This window comes from Bos indicus x Bos taurus, chromosome X (assembly GCF_003369695.1).
Source record: "Bos indicus x Bos taurus breed Angus x Brahman F1 hybrid chromosome X, Bos_hybrid_MaternalHap_v2.0, whole genome shotgun sequence".
Classification (NCBI taxonomy): Eukaryota; Metazoa; Chordata; class Mammalia; order Artiodactyla; family Bovidae; genus Bos; species Bos indicus x Bos taurus.
In genome coordinates, this window is record NC_040105.1 from 141,475,234 (window position 1) to 141,496,591 (window position 21,358).

The following is a 21,358-nucleotide window of genomic DNA, read 5'->3' on the forward strand; positions in this document are numbered from 1 at the left end:
AAGTGAAGAGGAACTAAAAAGCCTCTTGATGAAAGTGAAAGAGGAGAGTGAAAAAGTTGGCTTAAAGCTCAACATTCAGAAAATGAAGATCATGGAATCTTGTCCCATCACTTCATGGGAAATAGATGGGGAAAACAGTGGAAACAGTGTCAGACTTTATTTTGGGGGGCTCCAAAATCACTGCAGATGGTTATTGTAGCCACGAAATTAAAAGATGCTTACTCCTTGGAAGGAAAGTTATGACCAACCTAGATAGCATATTCAAAAGCAGAGATATTACTTTGCCAACAGAAGTCCGTCTAGTCAAGGCTATGGTTTTTCCAGTGGTCATGTATGGATGTGAGAGTTGGACTGTGGAGAAAGCTGAGCGCCAAAGCATTGATGCTTTTGAACTGTGGTGTTGGAGAAGACTCTTCAGAGTCCCTTGGACTACAAGGAGATCCAACCAGTCCATCCTAAAGGAGATCAGTCCTGGGTGTTCACTGGAAGGACTGATGCTGAGGCTGAAACTCCAATACTTTGGCCACCTCATGTGAAGAGTTGGCTCATTGGAAAATACCCTGATTCTGGGAGGGATTGGGGGCAGGAGGAGAAGGGGACGACAGAGGATGAGATGGCTGGATGGCATCACCGATTCGATGCACACGAGTTTGGTTGAACTCTGGGAGTTGGTGATGGACAGGGAGGCCTGGCGTGCTGTGATTCATGGGGTTGCAAAGAGTTGGACATGACTCAGCGACTGAACTGAACTGAACTCAACCACAATAATAAAAGATGTTCATCAGTTTTCACAATCAACAGTCAGACAAAAAATAAAAGATAATTACGATTGCAAGCCATAATGGAAACATGATTATCCTAACAATATAAGACAATTACATACAATTTGGGGGGGTTAAGTAGAGTGATACGGTCAGTGGAAGTGTATATATGCACATGTTCTCATCCACCCGGCCAGTCTATGTCTTTTGTTTGGTGTACTTAATCCATTTACATTTAAGGTAATTATCAGTATACATGATACTATTGCCATTTCCTCAATTGTTTGGGGTTTATTTCGTGTAGGTCTTTTCCTTCTTGTGTGTTTTCCTGCCTAGAGAAGTTCCTTTAGCATTTGTTGTAAAGCTGGTTTTGTGGTGCTGAATTCTCATAACTTCGCTTGTCTGGATAGCTTTTGATTTCTCCATCAAATCTGAAGGAGAGTCTTGCTGGGTAGAGTTTTGGTTGTAGGTTCTTCCCTTTCATCACTTTAGTATCATGCTGTTCCCTTCTAGCTTGTAGAGTTTCTGTTGAGAAATCAGCTGATAACGTTATGGGAGCTCCCTTGTATGTTATTTGTCGTTTTTCCCTTGTTGCTTTTAATATTTCATCTGTCTTTAATTTTTGTCAGTTTCATTATTATATGTCTTGGTGTGTTCCTCCTTGGGTTTATCCTGCCTGGGACTCTGTGTGCTTCCTGGACTTGGTTGACTATTTCCTTTCCCACGTTTGAGGAGCTTTCAGCTATTATCTCTTCAAATATTTTCTCAGGTCCTTTCAGTCTGTCTTCTGGGACCCCTATAATGTGAATGTTGGTGTGTTTAATGTTGTTCCAGAGGTCTCTTAGGCTGTCTTCGTTTTTGTTTTTGGTTTTTTTCATTCTTTTTTCTATATTCTGTTTTGCGGCAGTGATTTCCACCATTCTGTCTTCCAGGTTACTTATCCATTCTGCCTCAATTATTCTGTTACTGATTGCTTCTAGTGTATTGTTCATCTGGTTTTTTGTTCTTTAGTTCTTCTATGTCTTCAGTAAACATTTCTTGCATCTTCTCCACTCTTTTTCTGAGATCCTGGATCATCTTCACTATCATTAGTCTGAATCCTTTATGTGGGAGGTTGCCTATCTCCACTTCAGGTTTTCTCTTGTCCCTTCATCTGGGACATAACTCTCTGCATTTTCATTTTGATTAACTTTCTGTGATGTGGTTTTCATTCTGGCAGCTGCAGGATTGTTCCCTTCTTGCTGCTTCTGTCTTCTGGTGGATGAGGCTAGGGGAGTTGTGTAAGTTTCCTGATGGGAGGGACTGGCAGTGGGGAAAACTGGGTCTTGCTCTGGTGGGCAGGGCCATGTTCAGTAAAGTTTTAATCCAATTATCTGCTGATGGATGGAGTTGCACTCCCTCCCTTCCTAGGGCTTCCCAGGTGGCCCTAGTGGTAAAGAACCTGCCTGCCAACGCAGGAGACATAAGAGATAGAGGTTCAGTCCCTGGGTCAGGAAGAGCCCCTAGAGGAGAGCATGGCAACCCACTTCAGTATTCTTGCCTAGAGAATCCCATGGACAGAGGAGTCTGGTGGGCTACAATCCATAGGGTCTCAAAGAGTTGGACACGACTGAAGTGACTTAGCATGCAAGACCCAGGCCTGGGGTCTACAGGCTCTATGGTAGGGTTAATGGCGACTTATAAAGAAGACTTACGCCAAGGGGCACCTTCCAGGACTGCTGCTGCTAGTACAGCAGTGAATCACTGCGACCCATGCCTCCACAGGAGACTCTCAATACTAGCAGGTAGGTCTGGTTCAGTCTCCTGGGGGATCACTGTTCCTTTCTCTTGGGTCTTGGCGTGTGCAAGATTTTGTTCATGTCCTCCTAGAGTGCAGTCTCTGTTTCCCCCAGTCCTGTGGAGGTACTGTAATCAAATCCCACTGGCCTTCAAGGTTAGATTCCCTGGGGAGTCTCAGTCCCTTTGCGGGATCCCCAGGCTAGGAAGCCTGACGTGGGGCTCAGAACCTTCTCAACAGTGGGAGAACTTCTTTGGTATTATTGTTCTCCAGTTTGTGGGCTGCCCACTTGGCGGGTATGGGATTTGATTTTATCGTGATTGCGCCCCTACCGTGTCATTGCAGTTTCTTCTTGTCTTTGGAAGTAGGGTATCTTTTTTTGATAGGTTCCAGCATCCTCCTGTCAATGTCTGTTCAACAGCTAGTTGTGATTTTGGTGCTCTTGCAGGAGGAGATGAGCACATGTCCTCTACTCTGCCATCTTGAACTGGAAGCTCCCTCATCCTTTCAAAAGTCTTAATTTTCTTTTCTCCCTCTTTCCCTCCACTCTCTTTACTTCCATTATATTTTATTCTGTCGTTCTTGTTCTATGCATTCTTTATTGGTTCCTCCTTTTAGAACTTATTTTTTTTCTCTCTCTCAAATTTTTTGTAATGATATTTCTTATTTTCTTTTTTAAACAACTTCTTTCTCTCTCTTCCCCTTTCTTTTCTTCTCTCTCTTCAAAAAAACGTACGTATTTATTTTGGCTGTGCTGGGTCATCACTGCTGTGTGGGCCTTTCTCTAGTTGTGGCAGGTGAAGGCTACTCTCGAGTTGTGGTGTGCAGGCTTCTCACTGTGGTGGCTTCTCTTATTGTGGAGCATGAGCTCTTGGGCACGCGGGCTTCAGCAGCTGCAGCTCGTGGGCTCTAGATCACAGGCTCAGTATTTGTGGCAAATAGGCTTAGTTGCTCCACAGCATGTGGGATCCTCCCAGATCAGGGGTTGAACCCATGTATCACTCTCATCTCACACTCACATTTTTTCGCTTTTGATTTTACTCTTTTTCCTAGGGACTCCATAACCTCTGTTTCTTTCCTGCCTCGGTCTTCTTTTTATCTGTCCCCTTCCCTTCTTTGATTCTTTCTTTCCTCCCCACTCTCTTGCCCCCTTCATATTTCCTTTCTTCTCTCATTTCTTTCTTATTCAATAATGTTCTTTTCCCATCCTCTCCCTCGGTGCTTCACCCTCTACCTTTCTTAATTCCTTCTTTCCTCTTTCCTCCTTCTTTCCTTTCCTCCTCTGTCTCTAACTTTTCCCCTTCCATTCTCCTTTTATTCTCTTTTAGTGTCCTCTTTTTAAATCATTCTTTCCATCCATTTCTAAGTTTTTCTTTCTTTTTTATTGGCTTCTGCCTATGAATGTCCTTTCTATATGTGTGCATGTTTGGATGAATCTATCTCTGTCTTTTCTTTCTATCAATCATATATTTGTCTTCCTTTGTACATACCTACATGCCTAGCTGTCCATCTAGCTATCAGTCATCTATGTATGTTTACTGTCTCTTTACTGACTTGTACTTTTAAAATCTCTCCCATACCACACACAATTGTACTTGATATTCTTACTCACACAGTCTCTTTTTGAAGACTTTGCATATATTATGACAGTCATTAGTGACACAAGTTGTAAAATATTTTTCCATACTTTTGAGCTTTGCATGTGATGATTCTTCATCAGTCACTGCAGATAAATTATGTGCGTTTTGTTTTTGTGTGTGTTTTTTTTTAACATGCATTCAACTAGATATGATTCAGAATAGATTAAGATTCCCTTTGTTTAATTACAGATAGCTAAAAAATTGCCTGACAGCCCACCAAACAGGATTTGCTTTAAGACCAACCCACAGAGTCAACTGGAGACTGAGTGTGCTGGGACCTGCTGGGTCAGCCGTAGTAGCGTTTAGCTAATTGTCTAGAGCATTAACCCCTGGAGAAGCGAATGGCAACCCACTCCAGTATTCTTACTTGGAGAATCCCATGGACAGAGGAGCCTGGTCGGCTACAGTCCATGGGGCTGCAAAGAGTCGGACACGACTGAGTGACTAAGCATACATACTAGCGCACAAAGAAGAAAGTCCTGGTTGGAGACACGAGGCCTGCAGCACCGGCTGTGGAACCTCCATGATGTGACTACACAGCTGCATCTGCAAATGTCTGTGGGTGACCAGGGAGGGGGCGCATAGCTGTAGGCAGGCATTCTTGGGGCTGCATACACTGGCACACTGGTGGGGTGGGTGGGGGGTGACAGGAGCTGGGGAGTGGGCAGTTAGCAGGGTACCTGTTTGGAAGGTAGGATGTGCTCCAGGATATATGTTGAGGGAAAAGGCTGGAGCTGCTGCTGTATAGCCCATGGGGAAACCAGCTAGATAACCATTCCTTTGGAATTTGCATGGGGAACCCCAGAAGAACCCAGGCTATAAACAGGATTGGTGACTTCAGGCCCCTGGGCTGGCGGTTGCGCTTGGCAAGGGCCTGCCACGGAGGCCTGCTCCCATGAGAGGCTGAGTCACAAGGTCTGTGCCCTGCCTTGCCTGGGCTCCCCGCGCACTCTCTCTTTCTTTTTCTTGCAGTCTCATCTCTAAACCTTTGCTTTTATCCCTCCTCTCCCTCCCTCCCCACTTATACTTTTAAATCCTTATTTATTTATGCTTTATTGCATATAGTTGTTAACAATGTTAACAATGTTGTGTTCGTTTTAGGTGTAAAGTGATTCAGGTTCTATGAATCACACTTTTCAGATTCTTTTCTTATATGTTATCACAATGTTGAGTATAGTTCTCTGTGCTATACAGTAGGTCCTTGTTGGTTATCTATTTTAATTTCTTATACTTTTTAAGTGACTCCCCTTAAAATTTTTTCTTCTGTCTTCTGCACTTCTTTTATACTGCCATTCTTATTGGCTTCTATTTTTAAAATCTGTTTCTTACCTAGCTATCCAATCTTCCTATCTATTTTAATGTATTGTTAGATCTCTCTGTCCATGACTGTATTTTCTCACTAGTTTCTCCTTTTCAGCATTCTCTTGCTGCCTCTCATGATCACACTCTTTATGTTAGCCTTTTTCCCAGAGATTCTTCCCTTATAAACTTTCTTTCCTGCCCCTTTCTTCCTTTTATTCACCCCTCCCTCCTTCCATTCCTACCTCTCTCCCTTTCTTCTCTTTTCATATCCATACACCTACATACATACATACATACCTACTTACCTAGCTATCTATCCAGCTATTAATGATCTATGTTCATTGCACTCTTTCTGTATTGACCTCTACCTTTTAGAACTCTCTCCCACCCTGCACAGTTGTACTTAATTTTCTTCCTGTATCTTCCTCTCTCATTCTCTCTGCTTATTCATGTAATTGTCTTCTGAAACATCCTCTCTAAACTGATTTTCTTCCTCCCTCCCTGCTTCCCTTCCCTGCCTTCCTTATTTCCTTCCCTCCCTCTCTCCCTTCTTCCATTTTTTAAAATAATGTTTTGACTTTTTTATTTGGCTGCACTGGATCTTACTTGTGGCATGTGGGATCTAGTTCCTTGACCAGGGATCAAAGCCAGGAGTGCAGAGTCTTAGCCACTGGACCACCAGCAAAGTCCCTCTTCTTCCTTCTTAAGTTTTTACTGGCTCCTTTTTAAACTTCTCTTTCTCCCCGCCCGCCCCCTTCTCTCCTTCCTTTGTACTGTCTTTACTGGATTGTCCTTTTAAAGTTCCACCTACCTAAACCTGTGCACTTATCTTCCTTGCTATGTACCTATCAATCATCTTCATTTTACTGTATTTTTATTGACTTAAAAAACCTGGCATTCTCCCCTTTCCCAACTGTACCTGAGTCTCTTCCTTTTAAACCTCTTCTTTCCTACTTCCTAATTCCTTTCTTTCCACTATTCCTGGCTGTGTCTCTCTAGCTCTCCCTTTCACTGTGTCTCTGTTCTGTCTGCTGGCTGCCTGCATCCCTCCTTTCCTTTGTCTCCCTCCCTGACCATATATCCCTCCCTTACCCCTTCTTCTCGCCTTCCTCCCTCCCTCTCTCCTTCCTTCTGCTTTTCCTGTTGAGTTTTCTGACTTGCTTTTTTAGTTTTAAAAATGTCTATTAATAATCTCTGTATATACATTTTTTTTAAATTTTCTTTTGTGACTGACTTCTTTTTAAATTCCCCTGCCCCACCTAGTGTGCTAATTTTCTCACTGGGTCCTCTTTTTCAATCTCCTCTCCCCATTTCAATCATTCTTTTGTTCTCTTTGTCTCCTTTATTCTTCTAACTTACTCCTAGCATCTTAACTTCTTTATTTTCTTTTGTCCCCTCCTTTCTTTTTTTTTTTATTTCCCATGTCTCTTTCTCATTCCCTTTCTTTCCCACTCTGTATTTGTTTCCTTTGCCTCCATGTATGGATGCTTTCTTTTCTCTTCTTTTTGCTTGATTTTACTGTTTTTTTACAGGGACCTGGTTTTACACTTTTTTGTTTTCTTCTCATCTTTCTCTTTTCAACACTATCTTTCTCTATTATCTTTTTTACTTGGCTTCTTTTAAAATTATACTCTATTTTCTATCTGTTTATATCTTTTACTGTCTTCTTCAATAACTTCTCTTTAAATCTCCCATCCCCACAGTCCTACGTGAGCTTCTTACTGACTCCATCTTTTCAAGCTTCTCTCACTTTCAAACTCTTTCTCCTTTTACTTTCTCCTACCAATTCATTCTATTTCAAGTTGCCTGCCTGCTCTCCTTCCCTCCATCCCATCTTCCCACTTTCTTTTACTGTTTTTCTTCCTGCCTGCTGTGTTTCATTTTTTGCTCAATTTTTCTTATGCTTTTTTTATACCTCTTTTTTTTTTTTTTTTTTTACTGGTACTTCCTATTTATAGTCTGTTCTGTCCATCTGACTGCCTGCTACCAAACTATAAATCACCTATTTTTTAATCTATATATTAGGGTCTTTAAAAAATTGTTCCTTCTCATCTTTGAATCTCTTTCACTTGTACAGACCATTGTACTTGATTTTTTTCTTACTGGCTACTCCTTTTCAAACACTTTCATGCTCATCTTTCATCTCTTACCTTTTCCTTTTTGAGTGACTTGTCCTTTTCTTATTTTCCTCTCATTCATCCTCTTTTCCTTCCATTTTCCATCCTTTCCTCCCCCTCCCTTTCCTTCCTTCCTTTCCTCCTCTCTCCCTCCATTCCTTCTTTCCTTTCTGTGTATCTATTGCTCCCTTTTTTCACTGTCTTTCTTCTCTTTTCCTGTCTTCCTTCCCTCCCTCCCCCTTCTCTATACATCTTGATGGCTTTCTCTCCCTCTCTCTGGCTTTTCTGTCTTCTTTGCCTGCTGCCTGCAAGCCCTTTCCCCTCTCCTTCCCTCTCCTTCCTCTTTGCTTTCCCCCACTGCTTCTCTCCTCCTCTTTCTTCCTATATTCCCCTCACTTTCCCTCCACCCTCTTTTCCTTTGGTCTTCATTACTTTTCTCCTTCTTATCTTTCTCCCTCTAACAGCCTGTTCCCTCTGTCATAGCAGCCTCTCTACTCCTTCCCTTCCTTCCTCTTCTCTCAGTTCTCCAGTGTTTAAACACTCTTCTTTACTTCTTCTTGCTTTTCTTTTCTGTATTGTCTTTTTTATTGGCTTCTTTTTACAGTCCTACCTATACCTATGTGTTTATCTAGGTATCAAATCATCTATCTTCATTTCACTGTATTTTTTATTGGTTTTTACACTTTAGCTGTACTTCAGCAACACACCACATAGAATTTTACTTGATTTTCTTACTGGCTTCATTTAAAAAACTGTTCTTTCTTCTCTTTTCCCCCCAAACGTTCCTTCTATTCTTTTTGCACTGTGGCTCAGATCATGAACTCCTTACTGCCAAATTCAGACTTAAATTGAAGATACTGGAGAAAACCACTAGACCATTCAGGTATAACCTAAATCAAATCACTTACGATTATACGGTGGCAGTGAGAAATAGATTTAAGGGACTAGATCTGATAGATAGAGTGCCTGATGAACTATGGACGGAGGTTCATGACATTGTACAGGAGGCAGTGATCAAGACCATCCCCAAGAAAAAGAATGCCAAAAAGCAAAATGGCTGTCTGAGGAGGCCTTACAAGTAGCTATGAAAAGAAGAGAAGCCAAAAGAAAAGGAGGAAAGCAAACACATACCCATTTGAATGCAGAGTTCCAAAGAATAGCAAGAAGAGATAAGCAAGCCTTCTTTAGTGATCAGTGCTAAGAAATGGAGGAAAACAATAGAATGGGGAAGACTAGAGATCTCTTCAAGAAAATCAGAGATACCAAGGGAACATTTCATGCAAAGATGGGCTCAATAAAGGACAGAAATGGTATGGACCTAACAGAAGCAGAAGATATTAAGAAGAGGTGGCAAGACACAGAACTGTACAAAAAAGATCTTCATGACCCAGATAACAATGATAGTGTGATTGCTCACCTAGAGCCAGACATCCTGGAGTGCAAAGTCAAGTGGGCCTTAGGATGCATTACTACGAACAAAGCTAGTGGAGGTGATGGAATTCCAGCTGAGCTATTTCAAGTCCTAAAAGATGATGCTGTGAAAGTGCTGCACTCAATATGCCAGCAAATTTGGAAAACTCAGCAGTGGCCACAGGACTGGAAAAGGTCAGTTTTCATTCCAATCCCAAAGAAAGGCAATGCCAAAGAATGCCCAAACTGCTGCACAATTGCACTCATCTCACACACTAGCAAAGTCATGCTTAAAATTCTCCAAGCCAGGCTTCTACAGTACAGGAACCGTGAACTTCCAGATGTTCAAGCTGGTTTTAGAAAAGGCAGAGGAACCAGAGATCAAATTGCCAACATCTGCTGGATCATCAAAAAAGCGAGAGAGTTCCAGAAAAACATCTATTTCTGCTTTATTGTCTATGCCAAAGCCTTTGACTGTGTGGATCACAATAAACTGTGGAAAATTCTGAAAGAGATGGGAATACCAGACCACCTGACCTGCCTCTTGAGAAATCTGTATGCAGGTCAGGACGCAACAGTTAGAACTGGACATGGAACAACAGACTGGTTCCAAATAGGAAAAGGAGTTCGTCAAGGCTGTATACTGTCATCCTGCTTACTTAACTTATATGCAGAGTACATCAGGAGAAACGCTGGGCTGGATGAAGCACAAGCTGGAATCAAGATTGCTGGGAGAAATATCAGTAACCTCAGATATGCAGATGACACCACCCTTAGGGCAGAAAGTGAAGAAGAACTAAAGAGCCTCTTGATGAAAGTGAAAGAGGAGTGTGAACAGTTGGCTTAAAGCTCAACATTCAGAAAACTAAGATCACGGCAATCTGGTCCCATCACTTCATGGGAAATAGATGGGGAAACAGTGGGAACAGTGTCAGACTTTATTTTTCTGGGCTCCAAAATCACTGTAGATGGTGATGGCAGCCATGAAATTAAAAGACTCTTACTCCTTGGAAGGAAAGTTATGACCAACCCAGACAGCATATTAAAAAGCAGAGACATGACTTTGCCAACAAAGGTCCGTCTAGTCAAGGCTATGGTTTTTCCAGTGGTCATGTATGGATGTGAGAGTTGGATTATAAAGAAAGCTGAGAACCCAAGAGTTGATGCTTTTGAACTGTGGTGTTGGAGAAGACTCTTGAGAGTCCCTTGGACTGCAAGGAGATCCAACCTGTCCATCCTAAAGGAAATCAGTCCTGGGTGTTCATTGGAGGGACTGATGTTGAAGCTGAAACTCCAATACTTTGGCCACCTGATGCGAAGAGCTGACTCATTTCAAAAGATCCTGATGCTGGGAAAGATTGAAGGCAGGAGCAGAAGGGGACAACAGAGGATGAGATGGTTGGATGGCATCACTGACTCAATGGAGATGAGTTTGAATAGACTCAGGGAGTTGGTGATGGACAGGGAGGCCTGGTGTGCTGCAGTCCGTGGGGTCACAAAGAGCTGGACACAACTGAGCGACGGAACTGAACTGAACTAAAGCCACCAGGGAAGCCCCCTCGGAAGTCTCCTTTTTAAACAGCCCTCTTCCCCAAATTGTACTTGAATTTTTTACTTACTCTTTCTTTTCAAGCCTCTTATACAATCACATTCCCTCTTTTTATTTTACTTTTTCCTACTGTCCCATCCTTTAAACACTTACCTTCTTTTTCTTTGTTTTCTGATTTAATTCTCTTTGTCTTTTACTTGCTGCCTTTGATCCTTTTGCTTTACATTTTTTGTCTTCCCTTCTCCTTCCTTCACCCTCCCCCGGCACTTTCCCCATCCCTCTCGCTCCTTTTAAACTCACTTTTGAGGGCTCCTCTTCTGAAATGTTTCTTTCTTTCTCTCATCTGCTGTCTTGTTTTGTACTTTCATTTATTTCTGGGTTACTCTTTTAAAAAGTGTTTCTTTATTTGCCGTAGCAGGTCTTAGTTGTAGCCTGTGGTGTCTTTGGGCTTTGTTGGGCGTGTGAGATCTTTAGCTGTGGTGTGCAAACCCTTAGTTGGGGCATGTGCCTCTACTTCCCTGACCAGGGACTGAACTGGGCCCCCTGTATTTGAAGCACAGAGTCCTAACCACTGGACCACCAGGAAAGCCCTCTGGCTTATTCTTTTAAAAGTTGGTTCTACCTATCTATTATCTATCATGTTTATTTTACAGGTTTTTTTTTTAATTCCTCTGACTCCTTTTGAAGTCTCTCTCTCGCACAGTCACATTCTCTTTTCATTTTATTTTTTCCTATAACTTATTCATTAAAATTTTTTTCTTTCCTTCCTTCCTTTTCTCCTTTATTCCCATTTTTAATAGCTCCTTTTCATGCCTTTTCTTTTGCTTTCTCTTTTCTTTGCCTGCCTGCATGCCTGCCTTCTTCCCTTTCTTTCTTCTTATTTTATTCTCTTTTTACAGGCTTCTCTTTTCAAACTGTCTGCTTTCCTTCTCCCTTTCTCTCTTCCTTCCTTCTATTTTTTTTTTTTTGTCCTGCCTTTTTTACTGGCTCCTATTTTATAAACTCATCCTATTTACCTCTTTTCTATATTTCTTTTCTCTCTCTTTCTCTGTCCCTTCTCTCTTTCTTCCATGGTTTCTCTCTCTATGTTCCTGTATTGCTTTTCTTACTGGCTACTGGCTCTTCCTTTTTGAAGTATGTTCATATTTTCTGCCTTCCATCTATCCATCTTCCCTCCCTTCTACCTTCCCCTCCCCCCTTATTTAATGCTAGTCTTCTGTAACTTTTGAAATCCTTCTCTTTCCTTATTGTACTATACTTTTTCTCTCCCTTTTGCTCTGTGTCTCTGTTTCTCCTCTTTTCATTTCCTTCTTTGCCTTTTTTATTTTTTCATTTTTTGTTTTATTTTCTTTTACTGACTTTTTAACTTCCTCCTTTTTAATGTTAATATTTTCCTTTTCTCCTATTCTCCCTCTCCTACTGGATCCTTTTATTCCATTCAGTCTATCTTCAATGTACTGCTTTTTCATATTGGCATCTCCTTTTTAAGTCTCTCTCTTTTTCTTCTACTAACTTCTCATGTTTTCCCCTATTACTCCCTGCCCAAATTATATTAGATTTTCCTACTGGCTTCTTTTCAAATTTTTTTCTCACTCTCACATTCTTTTTTTTTTTTTTTTTTTTTACTTTTTTCTGTTCACATATCCTTTTTAAACTTTATTCTCTCTCTTCCTCCTACTGCTTTGTTTCTCTAGTTTTGTCTGTGTGTCTTTTTCTTGCTCCCTTTCTTTCACTCTTTGTCTTCTTTGTTTGCTTTTCTTCCTCATACTCCTTGTCTTTTTTTCTTGTTTCTTTGCCTTTGTCTCCTTCCACTCCCTCATGGTGTGTGTGTGTGTGTGTGCACACGCGCGCATGTGCATGTATATTTTCTTACTAGCTTCTTCTGCTTAATATTCTTCTTTTTCATTCATTCACTTTCCTCCTCTTTATATCTCCATTTCATTCTTTCTTTTTGTATCATATTTTCTCCTTCTCAACCTTTTTGTTCTTTCTATTTCTATTTCTTGTTTAGGATATTTTAAATGTCTCTTCCTTTTTTCTACTTAATTTTTTTTCTCTTTCTCTTTCTAGCTTACTGTTTTGTATAATCCTTTCTTAGTGGACCTCAGTTAAAATTTTCTTCTATTTTTCATTCATTGTCTCCCTCTTTGTTTCAGTCTGTTTTGGGGGTAATGTTTTGTCTTACTGGCTCATTTTCTCTATCTATATATAACTGTCTCTTTCCCTTTTTGTTGTTGTTCTGTCTCCTCTACTGGCTCCTTTTTAAACTCCTAGTAAAGGCAGTCTTGTCTGCTGAGCCACTTTACAGAAGTGTGTAATTTGTTAAAATGTCTGTAACATAACAATATTGTGTGAATGTGTGTGGCTGTCTGTACATTCTCTACAACTTGACCTGTAAGTGGGAAGTGCCAGTAAGTGTGAGCTTCTAGAATTTCTCTTTGCAAGGGCTTTGTCACCTCACTATATTAGCACATAGACGGGTTTTTTACAAAGCCACTGATAATAAATATTTATGCATATTCTACTTACCTTTGTCTTTTATTGTTTCTCTCTCATCTTCTGTTTCATCTTGACTTCTGTTTTCAAATACATTTTCTTCTGATCCTTCTCTCTGAAGGTAATTCCTTTGCATTTTTGGTAAATAATAAGGGATTTTTTTCTCGAGTTGTGCTTTTTTCTAAATATTAAAAAAATATATATTCAGTGTTTAAAATTTAATATCAACTTGCCACTGGAAATGTATAACAGATACTTCAAATATGATGGTACATTTGAAGGAAGCCCTCTTTCTTGAGATTTCTAAAATCAGAGTACAGAGCTAGGAAGGTAATAAAGGTAAGTTTCCTTTTGCTGTCCAGCTTGAAGAATGTATTTTAATAACAAGGTCCAACTGAACTCATTGCCTACTTTCTGGAGACTGGTCCCATTGTAGACCAGCACTTAAAGTTCAGGTTCAGACCAGACTGGCTCTTTCCATCAATAGCTATCCTTGTGAATTTAAGTCACTTCTGAAAATCCACACTTTAAAATATCAAAATTAGCAAAACCCTTTCCTCAAAACAGCCCAAGTTATTGTTCAAAGGTCACTCTACCTTACGGTGCGCATCTTCGTTGACTTTTTTACATTGTTCTTCATATCTTGCTTCTCTGTTTACTTCTTCTCCAATCTTTGACAGCAGTAACATTTCTTGTGTTTTCCGTTCCTAAAGAGCACAATGTCATGGTAGTCAGCAGGGCTTCTCTTTTATAATCTTTTTCTTTCTTTCTTTCTTTTTTTTTTTTTTTTTTGATCAATAAGCAAATTAGGTCAAATTAAGACCCTTATAGGAACTTGGACAACCATAATGAAAATCTTACACTGGTTTTAGAATGGGCTTATGCTTCAAAGGTAGATCTCAAAAGATGCTGGAAAGGTGATTTTCTCTTATAGATTTGAGGAATTATTATATGTAATATGTTGCCCTTAAATGTATTCTGACAGAGAGCCAGAACAAATAGCCTTGTCTGAGCATTGAGGAGTGAGAATACAGACATGATTATTTTTCACTAGTTAAATTCTAAAACTTTAAGAGCAGATGAAGTGTGTCTATACTATGATGGTATGTAATTTGTGGTATCAGTCTCACTATGTTAAGTAAAAGCTTGTCTGTTATAACGGTGATACAAGATTAATAGCAGTTTATTATTTTAAAATAATTATGATTTTTTAAAGCAGTGGTTTATTTCTTAGACCTGAAATAACTTCAGGTAATATGGTGGGACTGCTAAAAATGTTTATAAATAAAATAATCACACATAATTTCCCCATCAATATTTATAATTTGGTGTTTCTCACTTCTTCAGTTTGTCTCCAGAGACTAAGTTTTCTTCTAACGTGGTCCCGATGTCGTCTTTCTTCTTCCTTTATCCGGAGTACGTTCTGCTTTTCTGCCGTGTGTTCAAGCTTGTTTAATTCCAAGCTAATCATATCTAAATATCTAAGTAAAAGTGAAAATTTAAGGGAAGATAAACTGGGTGTTTCCCTTATGATGGTATTATCTACTCTGATATTCCCAAACCACCTTCTGGGTTGTTTTTTATTTCTTAAACTACAGGAATGTAGAGTTCTTTAAGCTAACGTGATCCACCAACTCACCATGATGTACTCATCAGACTGTTACTGTGGTCAGGACAATGGCAAAATGTAGAACAGACTGATTTAAAGCATTTTATACAGAGATTAGTCCTAGTTCAGGAGCTCTGTAACATGAGTTTCCAAAGACGGCTGAAGTCAACTTAAGGACTGACTTCAAAAAACAAGTATATTTGAATTTTCTTTAAAAAATAAGTGGCTATTGGCCTCTCTGTCATTGTCAAGTCCTTGAACAATCTCTCATGTGTAGACAGGCCTGAAGACTGCCAGTCTGCCACTTTGGTGAATCAGTATATATTCTGGCTTGACATGAATCCATGGAATATAAGAGGTAGGTGATGGGGAACTGGCCCTCACCCCTGATAAAGGAAAAAGAGAAGGAACTATAACTCATCCATTTGCCTCCTGGGGCATGGGCTCAGCCGCTGAATAATAAGATTGAATGTGTGTGAGTAATAGCTAAATGAACATACATGGTTGGTTGGGGGGGTAACACCTGTTTATATTAACATCAGATGAAGTTATAGCAACTCTCTCTGTTTTATCCAGCAGTAATTTCCTTAAACTTAAGTTTGAAATGTGCTAATGACACCTTTCCCTCTACTACTATGAACTTGGGTTTCCCAAGCTCAGGGAGCTGTACTTCGGAATTGTTCTTCAAATATCAGTTTGTCTTACCTCTTGGGTTCCTCATGACTCCATTTTCTCAGGTAGAAACTCTTTCCTAGCTATGGTATCAAAGTTTCCAATCCCTGCTATCTCTTAATCTCCTTTCTTTTCAGTCCACATTGAAGACTATAGGAAGTTAAATTGTGTCTAATACTTTTTAAATTATTCTGCTTTCAATTATTTCTAGTACTTTTACAGTTTTCTGGAGTCCACAATACGTCCACAAAAAATATGCATTAACTTTGGTCATACCTTTGCTTTATCAACAGCTCTTGGTCTGGAGTTGTTCGTTTATTTTCTTGTAACAGCCAACCTTGGAACTGTGTGCTGCCATGACGGTCACAGGCTCTCTTGGTTTCATACAATTTATTTACTTGTTTTTCAATCATTTCCTGGGAGGGAAAAAAAAGAAGTACAGTGTTTATATTGGCCAGAAATAACCTTGTCCTTTGATATGACTTCTCATGTTTTGGGCTTGGTAAACATCCTGTAGTTTACAAATGGTTAATTAACCTGCATTTAAGTCTTTCTTCCACAACCTACATAAAAACTTTCTTACGGGCCTCAAATAAAACAAATTCAAGTACTTAACTTACTTGTTCTCTTACATAGTTTCTTTCGGAGTCTAATTTCAAACGGGTGAGATACTGCCTGTACTTATTCAATTCCTTCAAGGTGCATACAACCTATAAAAACAAATATATAAATATTTGTTGTAACAATATGTTACAAAAAAGTTGTAACAATCATGAAACTTTCCAGAGAAAAGAGTCATAAGAACATTCATTTTAGTAACAATTTTGGGATCAAGGCTAGTGATAGCACATTTTGGTAACAGTTTAGAAGGCAATATCTCTCTACGGTGGCTGTATCACCAGGAAATGTCTACCTAAATAATATTACTTCAATAATATGGTTCACACAAAATAAATGTTATTAAAATATCAGTATAATAATGATGTTTAACTTTCAGAAGAATTTATTCTATCAAGCTGTATTCTGTTAGGTTTCCATTTTGTCTCTAGTCTTCTCAAAGGGTATTGAAAATATCCCTTGATGGGTATACAGTGCTATTAATACTTTTAGAGCCAAAGGAAAGGCACTAATAATACAGCTGAGAGAAAATGCATAAATAAATGTGTATGCATATGTCTTTACATATTCAAATCATTTGGCATTTATCTTTTGCTTTTATCAAAGAAAAATGATCAAGTGGGAACAATTTTATTTAGAAACAGCCATCTGATTTCTCTTTACTCAAATATTGAGTAATTCACTTAGTTTTCTGTCAGGTATTCTTTATTGCTCAATTAAAAGTTGACACAGGTTCCCAGTGAAGTACAGAAGCAAGCTTATATCAAGACCATGGGTTTATGCTGGTTAACTGGAAGCAAACTTCAACCCACCTTATTATTGCTGGTGATATAGCCACCTTTCTTTAATCTCCTCAAGATATCTTTTCGCCTATAGTATGATTTTAAATGTGGATCGTGCAGGCTGTTATAGCCAGTTTGTAAAAGCCGACAATAAGGATCAAACAGGTTAAAGTCAGAAGTAGGCGGATAAAGCTGCAAACACACAGATTGAAAAGTGTTACATATGTAAAATGAATGAAATCACACTTTTAAACCTCAATTTGTTAAGGTGATTAGGCTGTTCATTGAAAATAAAACATGCAAGAAGAATCTGAAGTGAGAGAATACTGACAATGGGCTGATCTGAAAAAAAGACAGTAGAATACTGTAATTTTCTTCCACTTGCATTTAAATCAATATGAAAGACCTTTAAATTCCGTTTCCATGGTACTCTGCTAAAGTGATTGTAGTTCACAAAGCAGCAAGGTCAGGTGAAGAAGCATGGCCTAAGAAATTGGGAGACTGTGGTTCTAGTCTAAACTCTGCTACCATCTACCTGTCATAGCTTCACCTTACAAGGTGGTCAAGGGTGCTGCTGCTGCTGCTAAGTCGCTTCAGTCGTGTCCAATTCTGTGCGACCCCATAGACGGCAGCCCACCAGGCTCCCCCGTCCCTGGGATTCTCCAGGCAAGAACACTGGAGTGGGTTGCCATTTCCTTCTCCAATGCAGGGAAGTGAAAAGTGAAAGTGAAGTCGCTCAGTCGTGTCCGACTCTTAGTGAACCCATGGACTGCAGCCTTCTAGGCTCCTCCGTCCATGGGATTTTCCAAGCAAGAGTACTGGAGTGGGGTGCCATTGCCTTCTCCAGGTCAAGGGTAGAGTTAAAAAAAAAAAAAACAACAACAACAACAACTAAATGTGCAAAATATAGTGTTACTTCCTTGAGGAGATATTGCTAAAAGATAAAGAAGGATCCCACTAAGTTAGTGGTTAGGGTAGTTGAATATAGTACCTGGTCATAATTAAATACATGTGTTTGGGGGGAATCAATATAATAAATTGTAGAGCGAATCAGTATAAGTATGGGGAAAAAATCAGGAAATAAGTAGCTAACAAGTGAATAAAAGAGTAACACAATGTAAATATGGGAAATAGAAGATAGTGGAGCAAGAAACCAATGAAGAGGGCTACATTTACAAACTGAAAAGGAGTGTTATCACTTTTTAGTCAAATAGGCTTTGAGTGTGTTTTAGGAATGTTAATTTGTGGGAAGGGGTAGAATGTATTGGTTTTGAACAGAGAAATTATATTGCTTTCCAGCAATAAAACTTAAAAAAATCATATATATTTGACAAGTATCAGAAATACCAGGGAGCCCCCTATGCATCCTTGATGACACCCTAGAGAGGAGAATGGTAAGGAAATAAGTAAAATCAGGAAATAAGTAGAGATAACGTGATGAAAGCACACACTCAGAGAGTTCCGAACCTCCTTCAGGCTTAGCCTACAGCTAAGGACAGGGTGGGGAGTGTTAGGCAGAGGACTTAAACAGTGCGTGCAGCACTCTGAACCAGAAAAACAGTACTTTGGTGCTGAGTGAGAGAATGCAGATCAAGGGCAATGTAAATTCTAAGGAAAGATGAAACCGTTGGGGTTTGGGACACTGGGGAAAGGCTTCATATAGTAGCTCTTGAAAGATGGCTCAAATTGAAGATCAGGAAGCAGAGGAGAGCATGCCAGGTGTCAGGACCCAGATGGACAAAGGCACAGAAGTAGAAATTATCATACCATGTGTGGACAGGGAGAAAAGACCCGGACCTTTCGGAGCTGAGGTCTGGGTCGGAGATAAGGCTGAACTGGGTGGCGGAGGCCTATCACGAAGCCTTCTATCATTAAGTTCAGACACTGAATACTTCAACTCATTTTAACTTCACTTGGTGTGTGAAACTGAAGTTGACTCAAAGCAAAATAATAGCAGTGTTTCGAGTTTAATAGCAAGCAGAAAACAGTCAAGAAAATCACTTAAGCACCATTAAAAGTTAGTTTACCTTTTCACCTAAATTTGTAGTATAGAAAACATTATTACTTCCTGGAATGACTGGAAGCTTCACCCCAAGAGGAAGATCTAATAGATCAGTGGCTCCGACCTCTGTGATGGGGTCTTTTTGTGAGGCCTGTCAGATATAAGTAGAAACCTTATTTTTGTTTCTAGTACTATTATTTTAGTTTAGACCAATCTACTTAAACTAATACCTCCAAATAAACCAAAGACACACACTCAGGGTTGAAAGAAACCGCCCTGTTGATAACCTGAAGGCCTCCCTGTTTACCCCTGTTACCAACCCAATCTCTGAGCTCCATTCAAAGCTAATCTCGACCAGAGGGAGCTCTAGTCACTGCAGAGGGTCTGGGAGCTGGAAACCCAGCTTCAAGGGCCCACACCCCTCTGCTGAGTCCTCCCCCATAGTCTTTCGTCTGCCCGCCCTCCTTCCCTGCCAAGACCCAGCCCTGGAGCCAGAAAGAGGAGGAAGATCACCGACTGGCCCCCACTCACGGAGCCACACTGCTTCCTGTTGGCAGTTAGGCTGCGGGAGGCTGCCTTAGAGGCGGCGGCCTGAGCAGCCTTGTAGCAGTTATTGAGGTACCGGTCCATGGCCACCCATCAGCCCGCAGGGGGTCAGGAGCTGGGGTGCCACAAGCCGTCTTGGTTTCTTCTCTTCACGCACACCTTTCCCTCTCTACACCCGTAGCTAGCCTGGGCAACCCAGACAGTGGTCACGAGGGTAACGGCTCCTCCAGGCCACGCCCCTCACAATGCTGGGTTCCAGGCTGCCGCGCTGACGTCCTAAAAGGGCGCCTCCCCAAAGCGTGTCGCCCTCAAGTGAGGGGATGGGCCATTGTGACCACACGAGCTGCCACCCGGGGCCTCCAGCGCATGCGCAGAGCCCAAGCCTCAAGGGCCAAGCGAGATGGGGAAGTGCTCCAAAAGACTTGGTGTAGGAGGACCACAGTTGACATTACCTTTCAACCTGAAACCAATAGCCCTAATTTAAATTAAGCCAGAAGTGTATCAGTTTTTCTCAGTGTATTGTTCTTGTTTATTCGTTAAATCGTGTCCGACTCTTTTGAGCCCACCAGGCTCCTCTGTCCGTGGGATTTCCCAGGCAGGAATACTGGCGTGGGTTGCCATTTCCTTCTCCAGGGGATCTTCCCGACTCAGGGATCGAACTCACATCTCCTGCATTGGCAGGCGGATTCTTTACCACTGAGCCACTAGGAAAGCCCTTGTCTCTGGAAGCCTGTAATTCTAATTCTTCCTGACCCCCAAAGAACTGATTCTGTTCAACACGTGCCTCTGAGTAATTGTGTAGTTTGCAGTAAGACCAGAGGGCTGGCTTAGAAACCCAGCTTCAAGGACCCACACCCCTCTGCTGAGTCCTCCCCCATAGTCTTTCGTCTGCCCGCCCTCCTTCCCTGCCAAGACCCAGCCCTGGAGCCAGAAAGAGGAGGAAGATCACCGACTGGCCCCCACTCACGGAGCCACACTGCTTCCTGTTGGCAGTTAGGCTGCGGGCGGCTGCCTTAGAGGCGGCGGCCTGAGCAGCCTTGTAGCAGTTATTGAGATACCGGTCCATGGTCACCCATCAGCCCGCAGGGGGTGAGGGGCTGGGGTGCCACAAGCCGTCTTGGTTTCTTCTCTTCACGCACACCTTTCCCTCTCTACGCCCGTAGCTAGCCTGGGCAACCCAGACAGTGGTCACGAGGGTAACGGCTCCTCCAGGCCACGCCCCTCACAATGCTGGGTTCCAGGCTGCCGCGCTGACGTCCTAAAAGGGCGCCTCCCCAAAGCGTGTCGCCCTCAAGTGAGGGGATGGGCCATTGTGACCACACGAGCTGCCACCCGGGGCCTCCAGCGCATGCGCAGAGCCCAAGCCTCAAGGGCCAAGCGAGATGGGGAAGTGCTCCAAAAGACTTGGTGTAGGAGGACCACAGTTGACATTACCTTTCAACCTGAAACCAATAGCCCTAATTTAAATTAAGCCAGAAGTGTATCAGTTTCTGTCAGTGTATTGTTCTTGTTTATTCGTTAAACCGTGTCCGACTCTTTTGAGCCCACCAGGCTCCTCTGTCCGTGGGATTTCCCAGGCAGGAATACTGGCGTGGGTTGCCATTTCCTTCTCCAGGGGATCTTCCCGACTCAGGGATCGAACTCACATCTCCTGCATTGGCAGGTGGATTCTTTACCACTGAGCCACTAGGAAAGCCCTTGTCTCTGGATAGCTGCCTGTAATTCTTCTAATTCTTCCCGACCCCCAAAGAGCTATGATTCTGTTCAACACATGCCTCTGAGTAATTGTCTAGTTTGCACTAAGACCAGACGACTGGCTTTATACATCTGCCCACTTTATAGATCCCGTGACCGACCACTTCCGCTAGGCATATCCTTCCCCTAGTCTCATTTAGAACATACTGGTTTTTCCAGGACTCAGTGCTGTCTTTCCTGTCTTGGGCTCTTCATCTCTCTATGCTCCTTGTCCTTCCTTTCTCGCTCTTCTATTTCTATCTTATAGTTTCTACCTTATCAGCGCTTCCCAGGTGGCGCTAGTGGTAAAGAACCCACCTGCCAATACAGGATATATACCGCA

The 21,358-nt window shown here is 41.4% G+C and overlaps 1 protein-coding gene across 4 annotated transcripts in view; it reads right to left on the reverse strand.

Annotated features, from left to right (window-relative positions):
• Window positions 1-20,459, reverse strand: part of LOC113887075 (fibrous sheath-interacting protein 2-like) — a 69,916-nt gene extending 49,457 nt beyond the window's left edge. For 2 of the 4 annotated variants that reach the window (XM_027533906.1, XM_027533909.1), the window contains exons 1-8: window positions 19,267-19,488; window positions 18,761-18,886; window positions 16,764-16,925; window positions 15,954-16,043; window positions 15,610-15,749; window positions 14,392-14,533; window positions 13,649-13,759; window positions 13,086-13,233 (exon numbers count right to left, since the gene is read on the reverse strand). In XM_027533906.1, coding sequence (XP_027389707.1) covers window positions 13,086-13,233; window positions 13,649-13,759; window positions 14,392-14,533; window positions 15,610-15,749; window positions 15,954-16,043; window positions 16,764-16,925; window positions 18,761-18,886; window positions 19,267-19,365 — 1,018 coding nt within the window. In that variant the 5' untranslated portion in view covers window positions 19,366-19,488. Of the gene's footprint in view, window positions 1-13,085; window positions 13,234-13,648; window positions 13,760-14,391; window positions 14,534-15,609; window positions 15,750-15,953; window positions 16,044-16,763; window positions 16,926-18,760; window positions 18,887-19,266; window positions 19,489-20,248 lie in introns of those variants that run through there. The other 2 variants (XM_027533907.1, XM_027533908.1) reach the window with 2 other exon arrangements.
• Window positions 20,460-21,358: the final 899 nt, after the last annotated feature.